This window comes from Drosophila innubila, assembly GCF_004354385.1.
Source record: "Drosophila innubila isolate TH190305 chromosome 2L unlocalized genomic scaffold, UK_Dinn_1.0 4_B_2L, whole genome shotgun sequence".
NCBI lineage: Eukaryota > Metazoa > Arthropoda > Insecta > Diptera > Drosophilidae > Drosophila > Drosophila innubila.
Window position 1 is genome coordinate 13492256 of NW_022995372.1, and position 27464 is coordinate 13519719.

The 27464-nt window shown below is 37.3% G+C and overlaps 1 protein-coding gene across 1 annotated transcript in view; it reads left to right on the plus strand.

The window, feature by feature from the left end:
* The window catches only part of LOC117781385 (protein madd-4), a 65737-nt gene that overhangs the window by 21277 nt on the left and 16996 nt on the right, over nt 1–27464 (plus strand). Inside the window, 12 exon segments of the mRNA XM_034618137.1 lie at nt 5952–6062; nt 6141–6472; nt 7455–7635; nt 10611–10755; nt 15875–16004; nt 17848–17950; nt 18190–18285; nt 20879–21100; nt 21170–21471; nt 25772–26133; nt 26136–26939; nt 27356–27455. Of these exon segments, the coding sequence (XP_034474028.1) occupies nt 5952–6062; nt 6141–6472; nt 7455–7635; nt 10611–10755; nt 15875–16004; nt 17848–17950; nt 18190–18285; nt 20879–21100; nt 21170–21471; nt 25772–26133; nt 26136–26939; nt 27356–27455 (2888 nt within the window).

Genomic DNA, 27464 nt, shown 5'->3' on the forward strand with positions numbered 1-27464 from the left:
TTCAAATGTTCTCTTGCAATATCCACAACTTTTTTTTAGTATTCAGTTTGAGTTTATTGACATTTTTTCTAACTATCGTAAAGATTGATAATATTGGCAAGGAATACAAAAACTTAACAATAATAATACTCTTTGTACATTATACAACTGCTTTTGGTAATAAACTCTTCAAATTTTTATAATTTTTGTGTTAACTTGTCTGCTTGTATTTTAGTAAAACATCAAAAATATAATTTGAAAGTTGCTAAGAATAGGAAAATTTATCAACTAGAATTCACTAGCATCCTTCCAGAATTCATCAGATAAATCTTATAGTACATTTTGGGAATAAGATTAGTTTGTCTTAGCTGACAATATAGTAATTTAAGAATTAAGGAACACATTGAAAATATCATTAGCAGAGAAATTAAGAATCTTTGTTTTTTTTAAATATATTGAAACTATAATTTACTAAAACTTAAGCTCTTGTAAGTGAATCAAGCTTTCTTAGAGTTGTTAACAATAACACAATTGCTCAGAAATTTAAATAAACAATTTTTCTTTGCACATGTTAACCCAATTGGAGTGCTGTTTAAGAACTTTAATGTATCATAAAACTGTCTGAAAGCGAATGAAAAAGTTAAAATGCAAAAGTTGGGGGTCGGACCGAATGGGAAGCCTTAGGAGTTATTCGACGAGACGAGACAGGAGATTGAAAGGGTGAGAGGTCGAGACGAGCTGCAAACCGGAAACAGTTAACAACAGCTAAGCCCTTGGCCACTTACAGCAGTTAAATGGCATTAGACTGCGACGGGGTGTTAAAAACTAGAAGAGCGGTAAGTGGAGTGTACAGAAGAATGGTAGTAAATAGTGAGAGGTGCGAATTGTATTTATATAGCGTTGCTTGCGTCAGTACATCCCTTTTATATTTTTAGATGGAAAGGCAAGGGATGCTTAGATCGTCTGACATTTGACCTATGGTGCATGTGTGTTAAGTGCTGCCATCGAAAATTAATGACAAAGTAATGTCAGTCAAATGGATAGACAGGCCCAGGCCGTCAAAAAGACAACCAGACTGAGAGACACAGAGACAGGTAGACTGACGCACAAACAGGCAGGTAAACAAGGTATATGGACAAAAGCGAATCATCAATTCAAGTCCCGGACCAACCCCAAGCCAAAAAAGGCCCCAACTTCAATTTCACTCAAACAAGCAACGATCCATCCATTCATCCATCCATCTATCCATCTAAACATCCCTTGTCATGTCAGAAGGGAAGAGAAGAGGCTCACAGACTCGCAGCGTGTCTAATGCTTATTGTTGTTGCCATAGCGACTCCTTGTAAAAGTTTAGCGCTGCTTTCAATTGTTGTTGTTTCTACCTTTGTTTCAGCTTGTCGTAGTTACCCTTCACTCCCCACGCCTCTCCTCTCTTGCTTCCATACATTGGCAGCAAGTTGTACAACCTTTGCGCATACGGAAAATTTTGCTCATTGACGTTTTGTGCCTGCTGTCGCTTTGAATAAATAACTGACGTGACGCAACAGACACATTATCCGACTGCGCACAGATACACCCATACACACACAAGTCCCGACCTACAAACAGTGAACGTAGATACAGTTAAAATACTAAACAATCAACTGAAAGAGAACGTCACTTACATCTCGTCTCGACTTGTCAGCCCAGCATCCTCCTCAAGCACAACCTCAGCACTCAACCCTAGACCCTAGATCCTAACCGAAGCTAACCAACCATGGCTCGGCATTTATGCAAAAATTGCCTGCCTCAAGAATGAGCATGAAGCGAGTCTAGGCCTCCAGTCACCTCCGGGCAATGTGTATGACTTTCCTAAATAGACTTCGACTGTCCTTTTCTTTCCTTGGCAATTGTGCTGCACCGTGGAGCAATTGATAATGATTGATAAATAATAAAAGTTATCCACATTCTTACAAACTGTTTGAGATGTAATTAAAAAACATTTACAACACAATTAAATATTGTTTCATTAGCCAATCTATAAGATTTTAGCATATTTAATGAGGCGTAACCTTAGATACTTCATTAAGTACTCCAGATGTCAATGGTTAAATCTTCAACGTCTTGAAAATCACGCCATTTTTAATAAAACCTAATTAATATCCGCTTATCCGACTTCTTAACTTCCCAGTTTATTATTGCTAATCTTAATACATAGCACAATTACCAATTTCGGTGGCCACCTTTCTTTTCCTAGATTTTGTTTCCAAATTTTGGTATTCCTTTTACTAGTTGTCCCTACATTATTACCATTACTTAATATAATAACTATGAGCTATTTATTGAATTTATTTATTTATTTATTTATTGAATATATTTATGCACTTCATTGCTTTTATATTCTAAAAGTAGTTAGTATCCATTCAGGTACTTAAAAAAAACGGCCACATATTCAAGGCAATCAAAGTGTTACAGCTCATTAAAGTTGCTTTATGAAATATGGCGACTACGGGAAAGAACGGGAAATCATTGAGCATTAACCTTTCAGTTGAACGTATGAAATAAATTCATAATTTTCGCACCACTGTGCACATTAACTAACTGCCTACAATGACTTCCTGGCATGACGATGGCCTGAGCACTCACAGCACATACATAAACACATACATACACTTGGAGGCAACTCGAGTCGACATTTGACGTATGTTGCAAGTGCCACGTTTGGGGTTGTTGGATGAGGCAAAGTGAGTTATTGAAACTGCTTCAACTCATAAATAAATAATTACCGGATTCGCATAAAATGTGCTCGTCCAATGCTGTTTGCTAATGTTTTTCCTTAACAAGCTAGATGCTCTCTACCCTACTTTACACCCCCTCTCACACACACACACACACTCAAACACACACACATACACACAGACGACTTCCTGTACAATACGTACACCTGCCACCTGGCGTGGCATGTGACCAAGGCACAGTCTTTAGTTTTGTTATTTGTTTTTCTAATGTTTGCTTATAAAAGGGTCGCTTTTTCCATTAAAGGGGGCCAGAGTCGGATCGGACCTCTACTCAAACACTTGAAACGTGGTAATAGATACTTAAATAGTAATTTAGTAGCTTTTGTAACCGCATGGATGGACATATGAGATTTTACGCCGATTTTGCCAAGAGTTTTGCTTTGTTTTGTGTGTTTTTCTTTTACAGCCTTTATTGCTCTACACTTGCTTTATCGCACATTTCATCTTGTTGCCAGTCTGTCTAAGTCTCTGTATGTGTGTATGTGTGTGTGCTCCAAAGGGGGTTTTTTACATATCCCTGCTAAGCTGCAATAAAATGGTTTTGTCTCGTTAGAGAATGGATAGTGAGAGTCTATGAGTATATGTATGTATAGCTGGATCATGTTTCATGCAGGAGACAATTTATGTGGTTAAGGTTTCCGCTTCTTTCTCTGTATGTATGCGTGTGTCTGTGTGTGTGCGTGTGTCAATGCATGTGTGAATATTTCTGTGGCTGTCGATTTATTTTCAGCCTTGGATGTGGTCCATTTGCTGTTGATTTGCCTTTAAGATTAGCCGTTCATATGTCGGCTGTTTATTGTTTAGTTCCTAAGGCTAAGAGGATCAGATGCTGCCATTGTCCTAAACAAGTTGTTAAGCCAGCTTTTGTGGCAAGTCAACATTGGTCATTTCTGCTAGTTTACAAGTGCTTGAAGCTTTTCCTGGTTAATTGCTGGAAAAGATTTTACAACGATAGAACTAACATCAAAATAACACTTAATGTTTGAACAGTCTCTGTAACAAATTCAAACAAAGATACATTTTAACAAAATAAGCTATAAATTGTTCTTGAAAAATAAAATAGCACTTTGAAAAATACAGGCTTTAGCCCCGTACTTAAAAAAGTACAGGGGTCTATTAAGTTTGATTTGAAAAAAATGTGCTTAACAGGCAGAAGGACGAAGAAGGAGGAGGCAGAAGGAGGACACCAATAGCCCAGTCGATATAGCAATGTCCGTCTGTCCGTCCGTCCGTCCGTCTGTCTGTCCGTTTGTCCGTTTGTCTGTCTGTCTGTTTGAACACCGATATCTCAGAGACTATAAGAGCTAGAGACACCAAACTTGGTATATAGGTTCCTCTATGTTGCAGGCAGATGAAGTGTGTTTCTTTTTTTTGGATCGGACCATTATATCATACAGCGCCCAAAGAAACAATAGGTCGAAAATCAATTTTTTAGTATGAAAAACTTTTCTTGTTTTTTGAGATAATGTAACCAAACTAATAGAATATGCATTTAAGTTAGTCCTACACATCCTGACCAAAGTTAGTTTAAGTCGGTCCACTATATCATATAGCTATCATAGGACCGATCGGGCTTTATTTGAGTCATAGTTTTATGAGATATCGTTAACAAAATGAAAAAATATGCATTAAAGTTACTCTAATATATTCTTACCTAAGTTGGTTCAAATCGGTTCACTATATCATTTAGTTGTTATAGGACCGATCGGGCAAAAGTCAAGTCTTAGTATGAAAATCTTTTTTGTTTGCACAATGCACAATAATTTTACTTAAATATAAGACAAATTTAAAGTTAAGTTAAAAAGTTAACAGAAATTGTCTACTATTTGGGGTTATCCAGTAATGGTTTATCAGTAGAAAAGTAGCTTTGATACTATTTTGATAAATTAAAAATGATAATATTTGGTTTCCCAATTGGAAACAATCAATATGACAATTTTGTGGTATAATGGGATGACTGCAAAAGTAGCCAAGAAGTGTTTGTCGTAGTCGTAAAGCGAGCTTTGTCAGATAAGCAAATACTTAGTTGAACTGTCTACTCTTTTGGTAGTCTATTTTAGTAAAACGCTTAACCCAGTTGAACCCGCGATTACGTGTTGTCGCAAAAATAAAGGCATGGGGCACATGGGGCACGACACGCCATTAAAGTGTAGGAGCTGTAGCAGAAGCAGAAGCAGACACACATGACATACGGCATGGTCCACGCCCAAGACCCTCTTCCTCCACCACCCCCAACAGCTCCATCGTGTGGCATAACCCTTGACACGCCAGTCGAGATTGTTTTCAATGCCCGGAGCATACGTGACGCGTGTCCTAAGGTTAATGCGCCTTCGATATAAAAAGCAAAGTCGCAGTCAAAAAATGCAAATTGTTAACGTGCCTCACGTGAAAGCCGCGTGCATTGATAAAAATTTATACATAAATAAAAGTCATCTCTTAAACTTTAAATGCCAATAAAGTCAGGTGATATAACTCGTATGTTTGCTTTGTTTGTTAGCTCCGACTACCTGGTTTGTTTCACATATACTCCAAATGTATTGATAATAGTAGTGTCATGTTTTTCTGGGACGAAAAGGCTATTCAATACGAGTATTACGTGTATATACACTTATTAATCTGAAATTAGCGTGTTGATCTTTTATTTGTAAAGAGATACAAAATTGAGCAAATAGATTTGCGAATATCTTACAAAACCAACATTAAATGAAGCAAAAGCATTGACAAAATAAAAAATAATATTTATTTCGTAACTTTCAAATATTTAATTATTATTTTGCATTTGTTAAATACAAATTTAAATTAAGTGTTATTTTGTAACTTTTAAGCAACAAATTTAAAATATTTGCAGGATTGGATTATTAAAATACGGTTGCTGAAAAACAAGCATTAAGATTTATATTAATATTATTTCATGGAAATTAAGATTATATTTATATTTCTTAAGTTACCCACAAGATGTTCTTACGCATTTACTTATGCCATCTTCCTACTAAGTTGTAAAATGTATTAATCTCTATAATAAACTCGTAATAAAAATTTATTTTTATGTAGAAAATTATTTAATATAAATACCAGCGAAAAAATAATATGCTATCGACAAGTTAATGCTCTTTCTTATAAGTAAACTTTGTAATGTATCAAGTATTAATTATTATTATTATTATATATATTGCATTTTCATTGCATCTCTTTCAGATAAGCCTCTGCCTGTTGTTTTCACACGCGGCGTGGGGAAAAAAACTGAATGCAAGTCAAGCGTTTGACGACTCATGGAACACAGCATCCGATTTGGAGAATGAACTGGAAGTAAGTACCAAATGCAGAATTGTGTGTCCTTTAGCAATAAATAAACTCAAGCGAAATATGCTTGCCCTTCAATTGCAGCAACAGAAACGAGCAAAGGGTAGTAGTGGCAATAGTGCAACTGGATCAGGATCAGGATCAGGGTCGGGTCAATGGTCATCCTGGTCGGAGTGGTCGACATGCTCGCGCACATGTGATGGCGGCATCATGCAACAAATGCGTCGCTGTAGCACGCCGGGCAACTGTCGTGGCGAGAGTGCACGTTATCGCATATGCAACATGCAACCGTGTCCGGAGCAGCAGGACTTCCGTGCCAACCAGTGTGCCGCCTACAACGATGTTCCCTACGACGGCACCCTGTACAAATGGACGCCACACTACGATTACGTTGAACCCTGTGCTCTAACATGCAGGTGAGTTGCCATTGTCCTGCCCGCCGCATGTTGCATATAAAAATACGAGTCCAGTTGCAGTTCCATTTTGGTAGGATTCTCACTCATTATTCATGATGATGGTTCCCCTTGGGGAATTTGCTCAGCCCCGAGTCGTTTCCAATTTTGTTTTTTTTTTTAGTGTGACAATAAAAAAGAAAACTCTTTTTTTTTTACTTTCTTTTCGCCCCGTTTGTATTTGCGGTTAAAATTAGTGGCAGCTGTTTTGGGTTTTGTGGCTTTTGCGGTTCTCAGTTTTGCGGTTAATCCTTTTGGGTTTAGACTTTATGTGTATATTCTTTCCATTTTGCGCTTTTACGATTTACATATGCGGGCTCCATAAATCATTTGAGCTAAGTGTCAAAATTGTGCAATTTAGTTGCAAATGAAGGGCGCTGGCCAATGGTATTTATGTGAGATACTTGTACACAGAACGCTGCTAATAGAGTGGAATTGGAGTACGAAGTGCAAGAAGTGTCCCCCAAAGGATAAGGCAAGAATTATGAGCCAGTCCACAGATTCCTTAATTCGCTTTTTTACTGCTCGCAATATAAAACATGTTTAACTTATGTTCAGTTAAAGTTGAAAGACATGGCTCGCGATATTAAAATTGATTGGTATTTTTATAATTAAAATAGAAGTCTCCGGTTCTAGAAATTTACAGCAGTCATTTTAGCTTTACGTGTACTCGTCTGTCTCTAAAACGATTAGATTTATACTATATATTCTTAATCAGTACTAAGAGTACTAACCGACTGACCAGTTTCTCTGGGATTGAAGAGCTAGAGACTCCAAAGTTTGAATTAGTCAGTTTATCCTGTTGAAAAAACAAATTGATCATACTTAACAAGGTGACGCAATTCGCTTGCAGGGCACACACTATCGTTTATTCATTTGGAAACATTAAACAAAGCGTAACTGACATATTAAAATATGAATCATCATGTATATACTTCTTTCATAGGGGACACCCGGCGCATCTTACCGAGGACATCTCCCCAGAATCGGCTGGAATCGGTGGAAATGTCGAAGAATCGGAGCATTACGATGAGCAGAGTGTCATTGTGCAATTATCGGCAAGGGTGCAGGACGGGACTCGTTGTCGCTCCGGCAGTTTGGATATGTGCATACAGGGCAAATGTCAGGTAAGCGCCAGACTATCGATGTAATCATAATGTTAAATACATATCGCAAGCTGACTGTCTGTGTGTGTGTGAGTGTGTGAGTGTGTGAGGCTTGTTAACTTCCTTCCTTCCTGTGTGGGCTGTCCTTCCACTTAGCTGCGCTGCAAAACTAAAAGATGATAAATTACAAGTACTTCGCAACAGGAGGAAAGAGGGCCGTGGTAGGCGTGGCCGTGGGCATGACAAAAACAAAAGGCAAAAGCCACCTGCCTGCATATGCAATGCAAAACGTACTTACGTATGCATATATATGCAGATTGCATAACACAAGCGCCTTTGTATCATTATGCTTGTGAGCATAAATAAATCATAAAGTTGGGTTGGAAGAGAAGGAGAAGGAGATGACGGAGTAGAAGCGAGATACGGGAAAGCGTCTTTCCGTCAAAGGGCAACTATTGAAATGCCAATAAAGCCTGCTTCTGGCGGCCTGGCTGTCTGCCTGCCTTCTTGCCACTTCATGTAATCAGACCGTCAACACAGCAATGAAATGCGCCCTGCAAAGTATGCAATGAAATGTTGTTATCGTCTCGTGCTGTGCCAGAGAACTTTGTCAATGCATTTACTGCGATGATATCATGTCTCAATTAGCAACAAAAGTCGTGCAAATTATTTCATTAAATATTTTTAATTAAATGCTTACAAATGACTTCAAATTAGCATTAAAATTGTTGTATGTGAAAGATAAAATCAACTATGCAAATGTAGATATTTATATTTTATGCTTGAAATTATTCAAGATTTTTTAAAAAATTCTAAATTATTAAACAACTTTTAATATTGTTTTCAAACGTTTTTTTTTTTAGTTTAATTGTTGCACATATTTTCTGATATTATTTGAGATTTGTCTAAATTTATCTGATTTGGAGACATTTCTTTTGAATTTAAGTACAAATTACTCAAATTAGCTTTATTAAGTTATATTTTATTTAAAATAATTTTTAAGTTCTTTCATCAAAAAATTGATCGATTTTTTGTGCATATATAAAGGATTATTTACAACTTAACTTACATTAATTCTCTTAATTATTGTTGATTGTTGTATGCTAATACAATTCAAATAGAAATGTATCTCAAATTTCAAAAGCAATTTGTTTTTATAAAAGGGTAATGTTTTTATTGATTTAATGAAAATCGTTGACAATTTCAAGTTGATCATTTTGCAGATTCAAATATTATTTTAGTTCTTCTATTTGTAATTTTTTGAACATCTGTAGCACCCCTCGTCTGTTGGCAGGCTTACAACTACAATAATGTCAAACGAAGTTGGCGACAACAGCAAAAAGCAACAACAATAACATGAAGTAGAACAAGCAGAAGAAACAAACGTGGGCGCATTAAAACTGGCAACGGCTGCGCCTCCAGATCTTCCCTTCCCCTTCCCCTTCTTCGTCACTAGCTCTTCAGTTTTCTCCTCTCACTTGCCGTGGTTTGTTTGAGTTTCAGTTCAATTTGTTTCGAGTGTGAGCATGTGAGTGTGTGTGTGTGTGTGAATGTGTTTGTGAGTGTGTATTGGTGTTGCGTCTTATCCGACTTTTGCCTAGTTTTGCGCTGCGCTGTCGCTGCCTTTGTAATGCCGCCAAATCGTCACCCCAATTTGTTGTAATAAACGCCAATATGTCATGTGGTTTACGTTGTGTTTTATTTGTTGCCGACGGCCCCGCAGGAGTTGCCGCTGGTGGGTCAGGATTGGATGCGGATGTTACAGCAGCTGCCACATATATATTTATGCATGTACAGTCAATGCTTATGTATATCTGTTGCAAATAAATCAAATAGCAAGTTGCCAGTTTTGTGGGCTTTAATGCGGCCCGCGGGTTTATTCTCGCCAGCGCTTGTTTGTCTTGTGGTTTAAACCGAAAGTCACACAAATACACACACTTATAGCCACAACACATGTCTTGCCTATCTTCGGTGTTGTGTGATCTTGACATGGGTACGGATCTAATGTATTGCATTGCAGTACATTGGATTAATTTTTAATTTGTGGTATATACGACAGAAGTGTGATTAAATGCGGTTAAAAGTAACGGCTTTAAAATAGTTAAGTGAAATACAGTCGAAAACTAAAAAGTTTATGTGCAAAGAAGCTAGCTAATAAATTTCATAGTTCTAGCCCCAAAGATTCTTGAGATCGCAAATTTTACAATGACGGACGTATAGAATTATTAGATTTGAAAACGCCAGATCTATGGGATTGTCGAAGTTTACTTAATTATCTAATGTAAACGAAATACAATCGACAATAAAACATTTAATATGTCAAGGAAAATTAAAAAATAAGTTTTTAACAATTAAATTAAAATAAATAACCCTTTCAAAGAAAAATTGAAAAGAGAAAAAAAATATAATTTCTTACAGAAAGTCTACGGATAAATATGCTAGTTGAAGCTGATCAGCATTTAATGAGTATAACGACATGTTTGTTGTTTCTTTTAATATATCAAAGAATGCGCCACTAAATTCCTTCAATAATACAAATACGTGTGGCAATGAGTGGAAGAACCCTTGAGTTTTTCGAACTGTGGCAAGTGCCTAGAGGCACCAGCTGCATATCATTCAATGATAGATACTACACATAGATATACATATATATATTTACGCAGCTATTCAAGCAGGTAGATACATCATAAGTAGATACGATAAGTATCTTTGTGTTTGTGTTTGTTTCTTTTCTGCGCCTGAGCTTATGCAACGAATTCTCATTGATTTCCATATTTTATTTATTACAGCTAGCTGTAAGTATGTGTGTGTGTGTGTGTGAGTGTGTGTTTGTTTGCCAATAGGTTACGATATGATACCGCTAACAGTTGATTTACACTTATTTACGTAGTATTTTTATTTGTTTTCCTACCTGTTTTGTTGTTTTTTTTTCTACTGTTGCCTTTGCCTTTGTATCTAACTGTTCTTTTTCTCCTGCAATTTCCTTTTTTTTTCAGCGCGTCGGCTGCGATTTGAAAATAGGTTCAACGAAGAAAATTGATGGCTGCGGCGTTTGCGGGGGTGATGGCAACTCCTGTTCACAACCGCTCTATTACTGGGAGATGGCACCGATGTCGCAATGCTCCGTCACCTGCGGCGGCGGTAAGTCCTTTAGGTCCTCACTGCTCCTTAGTTCTTATGTATGTACTTATGTAGTTGTAAGTCATGAGTTTCTTCCTAGTCTCTAGTGTAAATAAACAAGTGGAATATGTCAAGAACATTGCCTCAGGCATTGGCGTGCCTGACTGCCGTTTGTAATCTTTCCCCTTACGCGAAAAATGCTGTCAAATTTTTTACGTTCCTTTTCCCATATAGCCATACATACATACATATTTCTATCTGTTTGTGTGTGTGTGTGAAAAGCAGCTATTTGTCGTGCTCATTTATTTTCATTGAATTGGAATTTGTTTCGATTGAATGTTTGCATGGTAATCGAGTGGCAGTTGCTTTTCATTCTTAATCCCATTCCACCTTAGCCCCAAATTGTTGTTGAAAACTGCTTAAAGTTGCTGCCACACTCACAAAAAAACGTTATTCTCTTCTCAGATCACTTTAGTAGCTCTAAAAATTTCTGGTTATTCAAATACTTATTTATGTTAAATATAAGGAAAATACTTTATTTTTACAATCTCTTTAATCTCTTGTTAGCGAACTCTTTGTCTATAAAATGATAAAGAAATAACTCTAATGTTTTTTTTCTGCATTCAGTAATTATCAAATTAGAAGGACGATTTTGTTTCTTTTTTCTAAGTGTAGTCTAGGCGTTTATATGTAAATATGTATATATGTATGTCTCTGTATGATTGATAGTCTTAGCGAAATAATATATTTGAAACTAAAGTTTCTCGATTAGCCAGCAACTCGGTTAGTTCTGCCTGCCTAAGGTTAAATTGTATTTTCAGCGCACAGGCTTCATAAATTGCCTTTTGCATGCAGCTGAAAGTCGACTTAGAAGTTTTCCGTTTCGGTTTCGCTTCAGAAACAAGTTCAGAAGTGTATAAGTGCGTGCGTAATATAAGGTAAGTTGGTGTTGCACTGATTGCCATCTAACTGTGTAAGATGAGAGCTAATTAGTATAGAAAGAAGCCACAACAACAGCAGGTTCCGTCTATTACGATATTGATAAAAAAATTCATTGCTAATTTCCATATCTATCAGTTGCTTATTTCTTGACTTACATAGCTTAAATTACCCCAAAAATATTTATAAAAACTGATTCATATAAATGTGTTCTCATCTATTAACTGTTCCTAAGCAGCTAAGGAAATTTGTAGATGGCTCATAGTTGTTAAAGTGACTAATTGCAGTTACTAATTTAATTAAGAACACATTTTTAGCTCGAATGGGGTGTACACTACTTATGCGTAAAGCTTAAATCTCTCTTGTGCTATCATATATTTTTTAGCTTCGATTTTCAATCTTAAAACTTATTTGATCACTATAGAATTTTCAGAATAGCAGTAATAGCAATAATATGTTGAAGTCAAATTCTGCTGAATATTCGCGATGTATCTATAAAATGTATAGTAGAAATTTCTGAAATAGGCATTATTTGGTGTTCAACTGATCTTTAGTGAGTTTTGATTAAATCTTAATGATAAAAAATAATATATTGTGTATCTTTCATTTACTTTTAATATAAAAATACCTTTTTTGGCCATTTAGTTAATACAGAGTATTTAGAATTGAGATTCAAATGGAATAAACTTGAATGGAAATTAATCTTCAAAGTAAAATCGATTGATACCAAATTTTGAGTTGACAAATTTTTGGGAACACGCAAAAGTTAATGACGACGATGGCGTTAAACCAAAACAAATATTATGAAGCTCGTCTGTCAATTGCCAAGTGAGGGACAGATGTGCGGGACGAGCGAGAGCAGAGAACAAACTTTCAACTACACTCACTTTAGCATGGCCTCATGCATTTTTAATGAACTTTGCGCTTGCTTTTTCGGCCATTAGGCCGTCAAAAATTGGAACTGGAATAATCGGTTTGCTGCTTGATAAATGTCAGCTTTGGGGGTGGACACAACTCAACTTGGGCGTTGGCTTTGGCATTGTGGTATAGTAGAGCTGGGTCTTGGTATTGGATTGGGATTGGGGCTTGTTAATTTCCAACAGTATTCGAGTTCTGGCAGCAAGTTTACTTAGTCATTATCCTGCCCGTCTGTTGCAAATGGTAAAATCAATTTGTTTTTCAATTTTAATTGCAATATCGTTTAGCTACCTCAAAGTAGGTGTTACACATTGACTATTCCCAGCGAACCAAAGCCTCACCGTCTTTCCCTTCTTCCTCGCTTTGCCTTTTGCGTTCCCTTAATTACATTTCAACGTTGGTTCGCCTCACATGTCACTTAAATGTCAAGTTCAGTCTGTTCAGTCGATGGGCGTCTCCCCACAGGGGTCTCCCAGATTAACGTACCAACTTGAAGCTAACAACTCGAATGTTCGTTTAGCTGCTTGTACATGCATTTTATTTTACTTATCGACATCAACGTCTCATAATTGCTAACATTTTCAGCTAATCAATTATGTCGAATTATACATATTTGGTTCAGTTCACTCATGTGTCCGTTGCACTCGTTTCCCGTGTACGTGACGCAGCTCCAATTCCAGTGGATAATCAACTTGTCCGGTTTTTTTTCCGTACTTCACGTACTCGTGTTTCTGATGGACGACTGCTTAAAAGTGTACTTAATTTAAGGCACTTAATGATCGTTTAAATATAGGTTAAGCTAAGACGAGCTAAGTGCATAAGAGGTCGAAAATATTTCGTATTCTCTATATCGTACTGTGACTATAAATGGAATGAAGATAACAATAGATATGAAACGTAGGAATTGTAAATTGAATTTTTCATAATTTAATTTATTCCATAGAATACATTTTAATATATAAATGATGATTCTTATATACAATCTATGGCCAAATTTCAAAATTCGATATAATAAAACTCGTATTGGTAAAATAGCTAGATGCACCAATCTTTTGCGTGTGGTATTAAGCAAACATTTAAATATATTAAGTTTTTTTTAGGAATATTATTATCCATCATAATAATTTCATGACAACATGGTTAATAATAACCCAGAAGTTCTTCAAAAACTATCTTACATATATTCGCAGTCATCCCGAAGTTATAGTGACTTCGGTGTAATTCAGGGACGGTAAATGGTGAATAATTTTTTTTTTTAGTTGAATTTTTGTTTTTGAGCAATAATACTCAATATTTTTGAGCAAAACAAAATGAAACTCAAGAAATAATCACTGTTTTATTAGTTTAATCTGTTTGTTCAAAATAAAAAAATATTTTTCGACTGGTAAAGTATAACTCTAAGCTATTCATTATATTTTAATTAAATCAAATAAATAAAACATGATCAGTATTCTATAATTTTTATAATAAAACTTAAATTGATAACAGTCCCTGATTAAATAACAAATTTACACACATTTCTAACCAGTTATGCGTCATACAAAGTTGCAAAGTCTAATAAATAAATTAAACCCAATCCATCTAAGTTAAGATAATGAAACTTCATTTACGAAACATGTCATGAATATGTCATCTTCTGCTTACGTAACGTAGACAGCTTATAAGATAAGACAAGAGAAATCTGCACTAAACATTAACATTTCCGCTTCACAATAAATTATTATCAATATTAACGACAATAAACTCTAAGAGCTTATTATTATGGACAGCATGCTGGGAGCAGAGAGTGAGCTTTATAAATCTACTCATCGAGTTCCATGCTGAGTTGTTCCTGGTGTTCGGATATGCAACACATGCCACATACACTCATTGGATGTCTCTTTCTCTCTGTTAAGATGCCCTAAATGTGAAGTCGACTTTTTGCGTTACAACAATTGACATAAATGCCAAGAGAGGATATTACCAATTGCCTTAAGCCAATTGTGTCATGAATACGCAGCAGGAGTAGGAGCATCAGTGGCGCCAGATGACGTCTATGATGTTGAGAGGGCAGTATGAGGGAGTATGGGAATAAGGATAAGGATAAGGATAAGGATGACGATGACGTTGCCAGAGCGCACACAATGAAGCTTATAAACGAAATTCAATAGCTGAAAATCGGCGTAGCATCTGTGCACTGGGGGACTATTTACAACTGAATGCGAGACCAGCTTCCAACTATTTTTCAAACTGACAGATCGTTATGGCATTATGCATTGTGCAACCTCTCCTCATCTCACTTCTCCCTCCATCTCTCTCACTCTATCTATTTTACTGTTGCAGTCTTTTCACTGGCTCTGCGTTTGCTCTGCCAATTTCCGGTTGTGCTTTTAGATACTGCAATGGAAATATCGTTTGACCTCGCTGAAAATTCACTGGCGTCCATTTGTTTCTTAACATTTAACCCATTGAATGACACTGTATGGTATATAAAATAATATTGGGCAGCCTTATAAGATTATTATATAATATTATATTAAAATTGGCAAATATCATTAAATATAGTTGGACTTAGTTATTGCTTATTAAAATTTCGCTTGCGAATTTCCTTTCATTTTGACAGGAAGTGTCAAAGGAAGCCGTATTTAATGCCATAAATTGCATATAACTTCCTATCAAGAACTCTGTATTAACTCTGTATTTTTTAAATCTAATCACTTAGATTTGAGTAACTGCGATAGAAGATGCTAAATTATCTTGTTTCAGATCACAAAATAAATTGGTTATTTATTCAAATTCATTACAATCTGTAATACACATTTATATTTTATAATAATGAACAATATTTAACAGGTTTAAGTTTAAATATGTAAGCTAATATTTAATGTATATTTGTTATAGTAATCTAAGATGATTACCGAAAAGAAATAATTTTTTTTATAAATTAGAGTTAAGCTTTTAATCGAATAGCTTTGAAAAATATTGAACTGCTTTGTGTTAAGGTTGCAACGTGCTCATGCCGAATCCGTGTCCGTGTCCGTGACTGTCTTAAGTGCCTAAGTGACATTAAAGTTGCACAATCCAACCCGAAACTGTTCTGAACCTGATACCCAAACCCACTAAAAGCCTTTCTGACTTTTATTGATTTTCAAATGCAGCAAACGGTCGGTTGTCTGGCTGAAAAATGCCATTTCGAATTTTGGCTTTTCTCTTTTTAGCGATGTTTTATTTTATTTTATTTTTTTTCTTTACTTTTTACTAACGCTGCCATCATTTTGCTTCTTCTCTTTTTGGAACGCTTTAGGTTACAAAATGTCTCGTCCTATATGCAGGAACCGTCTAACTGGCGCTGATGTCGATGAGACGCTCTGCAGCGTTGCTAATCGCCCGGAGCCATCGGTGGTGCCATGTAATACACACAGCTGTCCGCCACGGTAAGTACAGTGCTGGGGTGACAACTCCCCAAGCAGTGCCCCTAGCTCCTTCTCCCTCCTCTCACGAAAACTTGCCAAGGCTTCAAAGTTGCCTTAGTCCACCTGCCCAGCTATCAATTTAAATGGCGTCGGTTATCGTGCGCACGTTTTGATTGCCTACCCCGTCTCTATTATCGGGCCCAGAGACGCTGAGCCTGAGCCTGTAATTGTGCTTGGCTCCAGGGTCCTTCTCCGTTTACCTTGTCTTCTCTGTCGGTCTGTTTCCCTCCTGTCTGTCCCCCGCTTATTTATCGTTTTGTGACATTTTCCAAACGAAACCAAATCGTACCGAACTGAACTGAACTGAAAGTTTACGCCAATTTTGCGAGTGTCTCGCGCCCAACGCCTCAAATTCTAATCTCCGTTCTTTGCGGTTGTCCACTGTTGCTCTCGGTTTTCCTTTTTATATATCCTGTGACCATGGAAGCGGCTTAAATGGGTATAAAGAACTGAAGGGAGAAAAATAGTGGAAAATCCTGCGATTTTTTATTTTACAAATTTAAAGTATAATTCTCATAGAGTATCTGTTAAATGTTTCCCCTTATTTTGCTCTGCTCTGGTCAACAAAATAAAATAAAATAACAGCTGTTTTAACAAGATACAAACATAGTTGGGTTCTCAATACTTAGATAACATTTTGTTTGTAATTTTTTTTTGGAAAATACTGAGTTCATAGTTCTTTTTCTTTTAACTTATACTCTGCACATTACAGGGTATCTGTCGGTTCTTCTCGCTTCACTCTTTTTGTTTGCTGTCCTGTTTGTGTTGCTTTTTGGCATTCACGTCTGTTTATTGCTGTTCGCGGCTTTGGGACACCGCCGGGTGGGACATCAATTACTGCCTGTGATTTTGGCTGTCTTGAGGTTTCAGTTTTGGCGTCGCTTACTGCAACATTGGGGAGTTGCTAATAGTCGGTTGGGGGAGAAGACTGCACAGATGCCAAAGACGATATCCAACGGACAATAGGACATGCCTTAGACTTATGATAGTTGTTAGTTAGGCGAGTATTGCAATTGAGTTCGGAGTGTGCAATTGGCAGAATTGCCAAGTTTGACAGGTTAATTACCAAATAAATACTTTAAAGCCTTAAGGAGATTTATATTTTTCATCACAATATTTAGAATCAATTGAGTAATAAATAAAATTAATTATTTTTATGAAAAAGATTCCCTGTTTAAGTTTAGAAAATGATCTAAAGCAACCATTGCATAATAAAAAAAACTTAAATGTCTTTGCTTTTATCCCAATATTTAGGAATTAATATATAAAGGGGCTGTTAATATACTAAACACATTTCAAACTCTTCAGCTAATATGATTTGATATTTTATTATCTTTTCAAGTATTCCATTATATAGTAGAAGATTTCAGAATCAAAAATTTATCAAGCAGATATTAAAGATCTGTTAATCTTTGCCTTCGTCTTCAGGCTGAGTTAAGTTTATGATTTCAAGCAACTTTAAAATACCAAAATGTTCGTTATCTTAGAGTTAAAATTGACAATTAAAAATGTATCATGCAGATGTGAAAGAGCTGTTAATCCTTGTTATACTCTCCAGTCAGTTTAACTGAGCACATCATCTCGAGCATGTGATTCATCTAACTAATCCGTCAGCATTAAATGCCATGCAGTGTCCCACAAGGGGCGTGCACTCCCTTTGGGCCAAACCGCAGAGGCGGTCAACAGGCAACTTGTTTTGGAAACAATTTAGTGGAACTAATTCAGCTAAAAAACGCCCTCGCAGCTGTTTCCATATATATGTATAGTTTAGTGTAGTCTAACTACTTGTCCGCCTCTTCCGCAGTTGGATAACCGACGATTGGAGCACTTGCAGTCGCCTGTGTGGACACGGCTACCGTGAACGGATGGTTGTCTGTGCCGAGGAGTCTAACGGCATCAAAACGAGGGTAAGTGCAAGTGGCCAGTATGACCAAAAATACAAAAAAAATATACAAAAATGTTGAACGAAAGTGGCTATTACCAAAATGGCCAACCACCCACTTTTAAACGTTGCTAATTTTTGCATACAAAGTGGCAACTGGGCAACTGACACACAGACATATTATTATCATGTTTTTCTCACACCTTTTTACTTCTGTTCCTTACCTTTTGCCGTTTCGTTTTCATACCTACGTTGTGGTAACAGGTTGCAGATATTATGTGCCGCACTCCAAAGCCGCCAACACAAGAGACCTGCATTATTGAGGAGTGTCCGCATTGGGAGGTGGAGGACTGGACCGGGGTAAGTACTGCTAGCAACAACTCGTGTAATAATCATGCACTTTGCTGCCAACTGAGACAGAAGAAGACGCAGACGGTGGCGGAGATGGAAGGTGAAGAGCAAGTCCAAGAAGAAGATGGAGACTACGACTGAGTAGTTGACGAGGCAATGTCTGGCCATAGTGTATACTTAGCTAAATGTGTAGACGGCTATTTGTTTCACATACCCTAGCTAAAAAATAGGCAGCAGCGCTACTCAGATTGTGAAGTTGAAGTTTCTATCGTGTAACCTCCAAAAGCACCTACAGAACCGAGCCTAGGTTGACTCAATTTTATCTTCAGCATAAATGTTTCAGACCTGATTAAATACATATATCTTTGTCTTTAACTATGTTCTAGATAAGCACTTGGTTCCAGATAATAAGAATCAAAACTGAATACAGAGGAATACAAACATAAGGCAGTTTATAAATTTCTTAGCGCATCTATTCATCATACCACAATTTTTAATTATTAATCAATAAATTATCAATAAATTTTGGGTTTCATTTAAATAATTTTGCTGACCACCATTCATTTTATAAATGAATTATTCTTTATTTATCCATCAATCAGTCAGTTTAATATAATGAATCAATCAACGATAAATTTTTTAATGCATTAAAAATAATATAAAAAATAAATATAATTCCTAATATTTAATTATCCATAAATCATCAATCCATCACCAATCAATCATATAAAATTCAGTTAAGAATATAACAATCCACATTCCATCAATCACGAATCAATCTTCAGTGAATTGGTGATAACTTGTTTGAATTATACTTATATTTAAAAACTACTAAGTTTATTATCTATCAATCGTCAATCATTTATCAATCAGCAATTAATTTCTCATGAGACAATCATCAATAAATTCTCAATCATTATCTGATTTAATTATACTTTTAATTATAATTTTAAATATTTTAGCAATCAATAAATAAACAATCAATCGTTAATCAATTGTGCCAAAGTGTGGCTTCAAAATATTATCGAATAAAAAAATTTTTTTTTAAATTAATGCAATGATTAATTTACTTTTAAATAAAAAAGAAATAAATTATTCATTTGTATAAAAATGTAAATTCAGGTTATCCAAATCAGCTCGATTACTTGACAGAGTATTAATGTTTCGGTAAGTTAGTTTAATACTGTTGTTTGTGGTGTTTTTTGCAATTTACTTTGCTTGGTGGCTCGTAATAAGCCGCTAGACTCGAGACTGAAGCCTCTTCCCGGTTGTATGGACGTACAACTTAATCAACACGGCTGCCGTTGCTGCTGCTTAAGTTTGTCTGGCCGCAAGTTTCTTTCGTCACCCCTGCCCCTGTCCCTGATAAGGGGCTACCACCCCTTTCCGAGTTCAGCACGTTTGCTGTTCATTTAAAGTGCAAGTTTATTAATGTGCGCCTCGATTTCTATATACGCCTCGGTTCGCTTGGTAAGCGGAGACGTTGTGAAAGGGAGCTTGGAAGGAGGGACTTAAGAGGCTTGCCCCGGGTGTCAAGTTTATGTGTTGCTTAATTGAATTGTCTTGAGTTTGGTTTTTGGTTTTTGGCTAAATGTTACTTAATGTTACATCAAACTGTTCCCTGTTATTTTACACTTTCGTGTGTTAAGGTGTTGGCTGCGTTCAATTACAGTTGGCAGGCACTTTAAATGCAAAAAGTACTCGTTAAAGGAATTTTTATTACTTTTAATGCAAGATGCCCTAAGTCCCATGAGAGATTGAGTAGAAGAAGAGAAATGCAAGAGTGGATTACAATGTTTGATGAAAATAATGAGCTCAACTTCAGCCTATAAACAACTTTATGAACTAAAAGCAAACAGAATAAAGCAAAAAAAAAAAGAGAGAGAGAGAGAAGAAAACTTTGCTTATTATTGCCAAACATTTAACGGCTTTAACAGGCATATGCATGTTAATGGAAGGCACGAGATGAAATGAAAAACCCACCCAACCACCAAATCCAACGAGAGAGCCTATTAAAAAAAAGCCCATTTAATGTTTTTGCACATTAATAAAATAAGTACATATATGCCACAAAATTAAGCGCCATTAAAGTGAGCAGAAGTGAGAGTGACGGAGGAGTAAGGAAAGTGGGGGGGGGGAGGGCAATGAAAGGGAAGTACAGATAAACAATGTAGGGAAGGACGTTACACATACGCCGCGTGGTGCCAGACCACTGACAAAACGCAAACAATATGAAAATTTGCATTTGTATGCGTGGGCGCGTGCACGTGCTGAGCACAAGAAGGAAGTATGCATACACATACGTGTATGTAAAAGAAAGGATACAGCTGAATGTGTGACCATGCCCACATCTCTTGTTGAATTCGTTTTTCTGCTCGCTTGTTGTTGTTTCAGCTTCAGCTTCAGCTTCAGCTTCAACTTTCACTTTTCACTTTTCATGACAGCACTTCGTCATCGCCAGGCGTCATCTTTTGTGCAAACAAATGAATTTTTATTGGCCCTCAGTAAAACATATTGCATTAATTTGTTATGCTTATAAATGTGCTCATTCCCCCTCTCTCTCTTTCTCTCTCTCTATCTATATATATATATATGTTTACAGTGCTCCGTTTCGTGTGGACAAGGCATTCAAATGCGAGGCGTTGAGTGCAAATCAACGGATGGCAGCCTTAGTGCCAAATGTGATCCCCTTACCAAACCAGGCAGCATGCAGCAGTGCTCAACGGGCATCCATTGCGATGGTGGAGGAGGAGGAGGCGGAGGTGGTGGCCAAAATAAGGGCGGTGGCACCATCATTGTGGGCAGCAGTCGGTCCCTGAACGAGGTAAGCAAGTAGCGAGTGTTAAGCGATTGCAGAGCTAACTCTAAAGTCATTTAATCTTATTACATATAGCGCTCCGAACGGCACATGGACAGCTCTGACCTTGACGACGATGATGACGATGAAGATGTGGACGATGAGACTGAAGATGTTGAGGACATGGAATCTGGTCAGGACACGGACGATGGCGAGGGCTTGTCATACGCCGATCAGCCATTACGTTATGCGCATCACACACAAAGTCGTCTGCATCATGAGACGCCCGAGGAACCACGCACCATGCGACTCATGAGTGGTAGCTCCAGCAAGAACTACAACAGCAATGCCAGAGGCGGGACAAGTGGAGGAACAGATGTGCCATCGCTGGATCCAACGTGAGTAGGCAACGGGGATGCTGGGAGAAAATGGGAAAACGACACAATAATTATACAAGTTACCAAAAAGGTTGCAAGAGTTACAGGGTGTATCTTAACATTGTGCCACATTATGAAGCAGACACAAGGAGGGCTTACATTCATCATAAATAGCAACAACCCCTAAAAGCGTATTTCAAAGCAACTCTAAAGCCTAAAATAAAAAAAGCCCGAATTTAATAATATAGTATACAAATCGCACATTTTTAGATATCAGATCTTTTGTTACTACTTTTGATTATTATATCGGTAAAGTTTTAAAAATACTCAAAAAAGCAACAAGCAACAAATTATGTTTTCAAATCATTTAACACATTATGATATACAAATGTATGTTACAATTTTAAAGAAAATAATACGAAAATTCTCTAATATCATTTTATGATATTAATAAAGTAGATTTTCCCTGAGTAGTATCTTACTACCGAGCACTCTCAACTGTAGCGTTCCTACATGTAAATACATATAGTTGGGAATTGGCCTGGAGTTGGTTTCATGCGTATCTATCTATCTAAGTGGCTTAAAGAACCCGTCTTGACTTGTAGAGCGACTTGACATAATTCAACTTAGTCTCTGTCATCTTTCAACTCCCTTCAGAGTTTTGTGCAGGGCTTTAGGCCAACTACTTAAGCACTTGGCTTGTACAAACGTACTCGCTGACTGTTGCCACGTTCGAGGACTCTTCGTAATGTCCTTGAGCAGTGTCGACACCTAAAATTAAGGCTATCAACATCAACATCGACATCATCATCAGCAGCAACAACAACAGCAACATGAACTCTTCGAGTAGGTTGTAAGTACAGTAAAGTACGCCTAATGACAATTAAAGTGCTGCTGTTGCTTTGTTGTTGATGTTTATTGGAAAGCGATAAAGTAGCGACGATAAGCTGTACAACACAGTGAAGGAAAGTGAGAATATAAACCAACACTTTAATTAGCTCTGGCAATACAGTAAATGGTAACATCTAATGAAATCGTTAGGAGCTAGCTAAATCAAATGCTTTTAACTGTTAATTGGTACATGGGGAATACCCGACCGAAGACCAAATAATAAATTATCGCTCTGATTGGGAAGAACTTCCACTCCTACTGTCGCTACAAAAATACCCTCTTCATATTATAATCTTGCACTACGTATTTTAAATTTCACATTTAATCCGTATCGCACAGCAGAACAAATCTTTTTAAATTGAAAAAAATATTGGCATATCAAACATGCTTGTTGAGAAATTTTAATATTAATTAAACGACGTATTAGATTTAGGAAAATATTTTGAATAAAAATCTAATAAAAAGCTAATATAATTTTCGGAACGGTTCTCCAAGAATTTTAATCTTTGTAAAGAAAATTGTTAAAGGGTATTTAGCATTCTTGTTTCCCTCAGTTTTATTACAGTTCCTTTGGCCAAATTAGGCAGTGTAAACACAGAAAGACTTGGGAGGAGGCCGAAAGTGGGGAGATTGTTAGGAGGGTGTAGCTGCCAGTTTAAGTAGTCAATTGGCTGGTGCACATTTCCGGTACAATTTAATTCCCAAAACAGGCAGCCTTGGCTGACATTTTCAGTGCTGGCTAACGCTTAAGTGGAAATGAGAAACCTTATCGTCTTATCAGTTAAGTGGTATCAATATATAGGCAGTCGAATAATGTGTGTCTTTCATGTTATATTGTACATTGAACCTGATTGCTGCTTGGTAATAATTTATGTTTTTTTTTCCCCCTAATTAGCCATTGTTGATATAACCAACATTGTGTAAATATGCCTGCAGATTTGACAGTCCTCGCTCAATCACTCGTACATTGACCCAAGCTCCAGACGCACATTTCTTTAAGACAACAAACTGAGGCTTTTTATTTCACGGAAGAGGCCATCCAAATTAAATGTACTTGAATATATTTCACATATACTGTATTATGGCACTAAAAACTGAAACTATTGGCGGCCTGTCGCCTGACGCCATCAAGTCGCGTCTTGATGCCGCCGAAAAACCTTGGCCTCTGTATGGCAACAATAATGGCCACAAGGAGATGCGCTGGCGGAGCGCCAGACAAAAAAAAACTGGTAGGAAAGGCTACTGTCGAGTGAACTCGACTGTGAGAAACCAATTAATCACAGAAACCCCTTGAAAACCAACTCTCTTCGTCACAGATACAAATTGTTTTTGAGTGCTGATCTTATCAACTCCTTAGTTCTTTTGGAGTCAAGTGGCCAAGAATCGGAATCCGTACTTTTTCTGGGATATTTAACTAAGGTTTTTTTCAAAATCAACCCAAACAAATACAACTGGAGTTAAATGTGACACATTTGATTTGTTCTGTAAAAACATAAATTGCTAAATGTGCCACGGCAAAATAAGTAACTTTGTGTAGGGGAGTTTAAAATCTGTATCTTTAAAATGTCCTGTTACTTTGATTTTTTTTTGTTAATTTGTGGGGCAAAATTTAAAAATCAATTTCACATGCTTTATCTAGATTTTAGCCCAGCCATTAATACTAATAAATAAGTAAACTTTTAAAGTTAATCAAAGGTGCCTTCTTTATTACAAACTTTAAATACACCTATGTTATTTTTAAATACCGGGTCTAAAGACAATAAGAAAAACAACAGCAAAAAACGCAAACAAACTTTCAAACGTTTTTCGGTTGCCACTTGGCCTACGCGGCGTATGAGGAACGGCAACGGGGCGCCGTGCCAGTTATGAAATCAGACAGCATCACATTGGGTCGCTCGACCTACTTAGAATCCTCTATCTGAAGCTGTTCCATTGGCGCTGTAACATTGGCGCCATTTTAATGCGCATGATTTGGTGTTGGTGGCCATGTCAGCAGCTACAATTTGACTACAAATCAATAAATGACGACAACCAGGGAGCCGGGGAGTGGGGAGAAATGGAATTTGACCCAGGCGCATAGCGTGTGAGCGGTCAGAAACTATGCGCTGTGTCAAGCTCTTCTATTGACTGTCAATGTGGCCATAAAAACCACTTCGGCTAACAACAAACAATGTCCTAGCTACAACAACAGCAATAACAATAACAAGCATAGCAGTAAAATAATTCAAACGTTGGATACCCTGTAAAATTCCTTATAAGTACCAACTACATTTAGAATGCAAATAAAATCGAACCACTTTTTTTTTCTCATTTGCATAAAAATATGCACAAATATAAAAATTTTGAGTTGAATTCTGTATCTTTAATTAAATAGTACTTTTGCTAAAATATTGGCTTTCATGTTTCATTTGTACTTAATTTTTAGCTAAGCAATCTATCCAAAACAAATGCTTTTGACATTTGATTTGAAAGAAACTCTTAGCATACACAAATGAATATCATATTTGGTGTATAAATAGTTATATCTATTTCTACAGCTATCAGTTGCACACAACTCACGATTTTCTTAAGCAAACACTATGAAATTTTACTAAAATAAATATGAATCATTTATCTACTTATTGGTATGGATTTATGGTAAATATTGCCTTTTTGGCCTTGTATAACTAGCTCTACATATCTTTAGTTTTTGTTTCCTAAATTACATAAAAAGCATCATTTAAAATAACCCTAGTGTCATATGGAGAAATATATTTTCTTGATCCTCTACGGAATACAAAGTTAAAATTTATAATGTAAGCTCCTTTTTCGTAAATTCAAAAATTTATACCTTTTGTTAACATTAATAGTCGTTGTTTGCATACCTTTTAGCTTTCATTGCAATAAATTAACTATCGTAACTCAATTTCCTATGGTCCCGTGATTATGAAACTTTCAGGAGAAATGCATAGATAAATGATAATTATTGCTTGATATGTTATATTCAAATATGCCTAATAGTTTATGCATCCGTTTTTCTCCTTATGGGTCACAGGGTATAAAAACAATTGGTCAGAATAACATAGCACACTTTTTGAGGCTTTGCCATAGGGGGTGGCTTAATAAATACCGAGCAGGGGGAAGAGTGTGGAGGGATGCTGCCGTGCCATGAAATGAAATACAATGTGCTAAACGTGGCTATGACTATTGTTGCATGGAATTTGTTAAGCGCTCGATTAGTTCTGTGGGTGGTTGCAAGTTTCACATGACTGAAGTTGGCTCTCTTGTTGAAAATACAGCTGAACTGAACTACATATATAGTTTATAGTGCAAGTGCTCGTATTTAGTTGCAATAAACAATAACATTTTATTGGTGTTAAGTTTGAAGTATTACGAGTTTGAGTATTTCACATTAATTTGATTTGTTCTCTTTCTCTGTCGTTTCGAGCAGTTTCATTAAGGACACGGAATTGTCACCCTGCAGCGTAACATGTGGCGAGGGGATACGTCGACGGGCTTATAAGTGTAAAATCTATTTGGAATACTCCCGTACTGTGGCCACTGTGAATGACTCGTTGTGTGAGGGCACCAAGCCCCATGATGAGGTGGAGCGTTGCGTTGAGGAACCATGCATGCTACCCTCGCACGGCTATGACGATCAATTTCCACGGGACTCCATAAAGGTGGGCGTGTCGGAGCCGGGAAAGACATATGTGTGGCGGGAGCAGGGCTACACCTCGTGCAGTGCCTCGTGTCTGGGCGGGGTCGAGGAGCTGATCATCAACTGTGTGCGCGAGGATAACGGCAGGGTGGTGTCCCGTTCCTCTGTTCGCCGGAGACCAAGCCGGAGGCACGTGTTCGCACATGCAATGATCGTCCGTGTCCGCCGCGTTGGAACTACTCGGATTACACGCCCTGCTCCAAGAGCTGCGGCATTGGCATCAAGACACGTGAGGTGCAGTGCATCCATGAGGTCACCCGTGGTGGTGAGAACACCATGGTGGTGCCGAATAGCATGTGTCCACAGCCGCCACCAGCGGATAGGCAATACTGCAATGTCCTGGACTGTCCGGTGCGCTGGGAGGTGGGTGAGTGGTCCAAGTGCTCGCACACCTGCGGTTACGGCTTCAAGGATCGCAAAGTCGAATGCAAGCAGATTATGGCCCAGGAGCATAAGATTGAACGAGCTGAGTCCATGTGTCCCAGTGTCAAGCCGCCGGACAAGAAGCCCTGCAATGTCAAGCCCTGTCCGCCCGAGGATCCCAAGCCTGTCATTCAGATCAGTAATTCAACGCACATTCAGCATGATCCGAAGAAGACAAAGATCACATTGAAGGTCGGCGGTGCCGGTGTTGTCTTCTTTGGCACCCAAGTGAAGATCAAGTGTCCTGTGAAGCGCTACAATCGCACCAAGATCAAGTGGAGCAAGGATCACAAGCCTTTGGTGCGCTCACGCAAATTTAAGGTATCTAAAAAGGGCGCTCTACGCATTCTGGACATCACGTTCCGCGATGCTGGCATCTATTCCTGCCACGCCGGGCTCAGTTCCGCCGAGATTCACATCGAGGTGAAGGCGAAGCCGGGCCAACAGGCCGAGGAACTTGAACGACAGGAAGCAGGTAGGTCAACCAATGCTTTTAATCAGAGACCAACTAACTAACTTAATAAATCAATATGAAGCTAAAATGGATTTAAGTAAAAACAATCGAAATTTTAATTATTATGAGAAATTGCAAAGTAATAATTATATTTAAATTTGTTATAAAAAGTTACGGGATAACACTTATTTTGATAAATTAAAATAACTATATCTTAAATTTCCAATCCAAAATAAGTTTTTCAAATTTCTCACTTTGCAATTTAAAAAAAAAAATTAAAAATAAAGTATTATTTTTAAAGCAATATAGAAAAATTGCAAATCATTGCTTATGTCTTCATTTTAATTTAATTATTAAACTTATAGCAGTTACCGTACCTTCTATAAATTAATTGTAACGGCTTTCTTCAACATTTATCTAACTCTTATCACTTTCAGATCGCCTGGTGCGTGAGAGAAGCGGCACGGAGGCGCTTACCTCAGCAGACATGACCTCTGCTCCCAATGGCGCAGGTGGCACTGATGGTGGCGCTAATGGGTAAGTAAC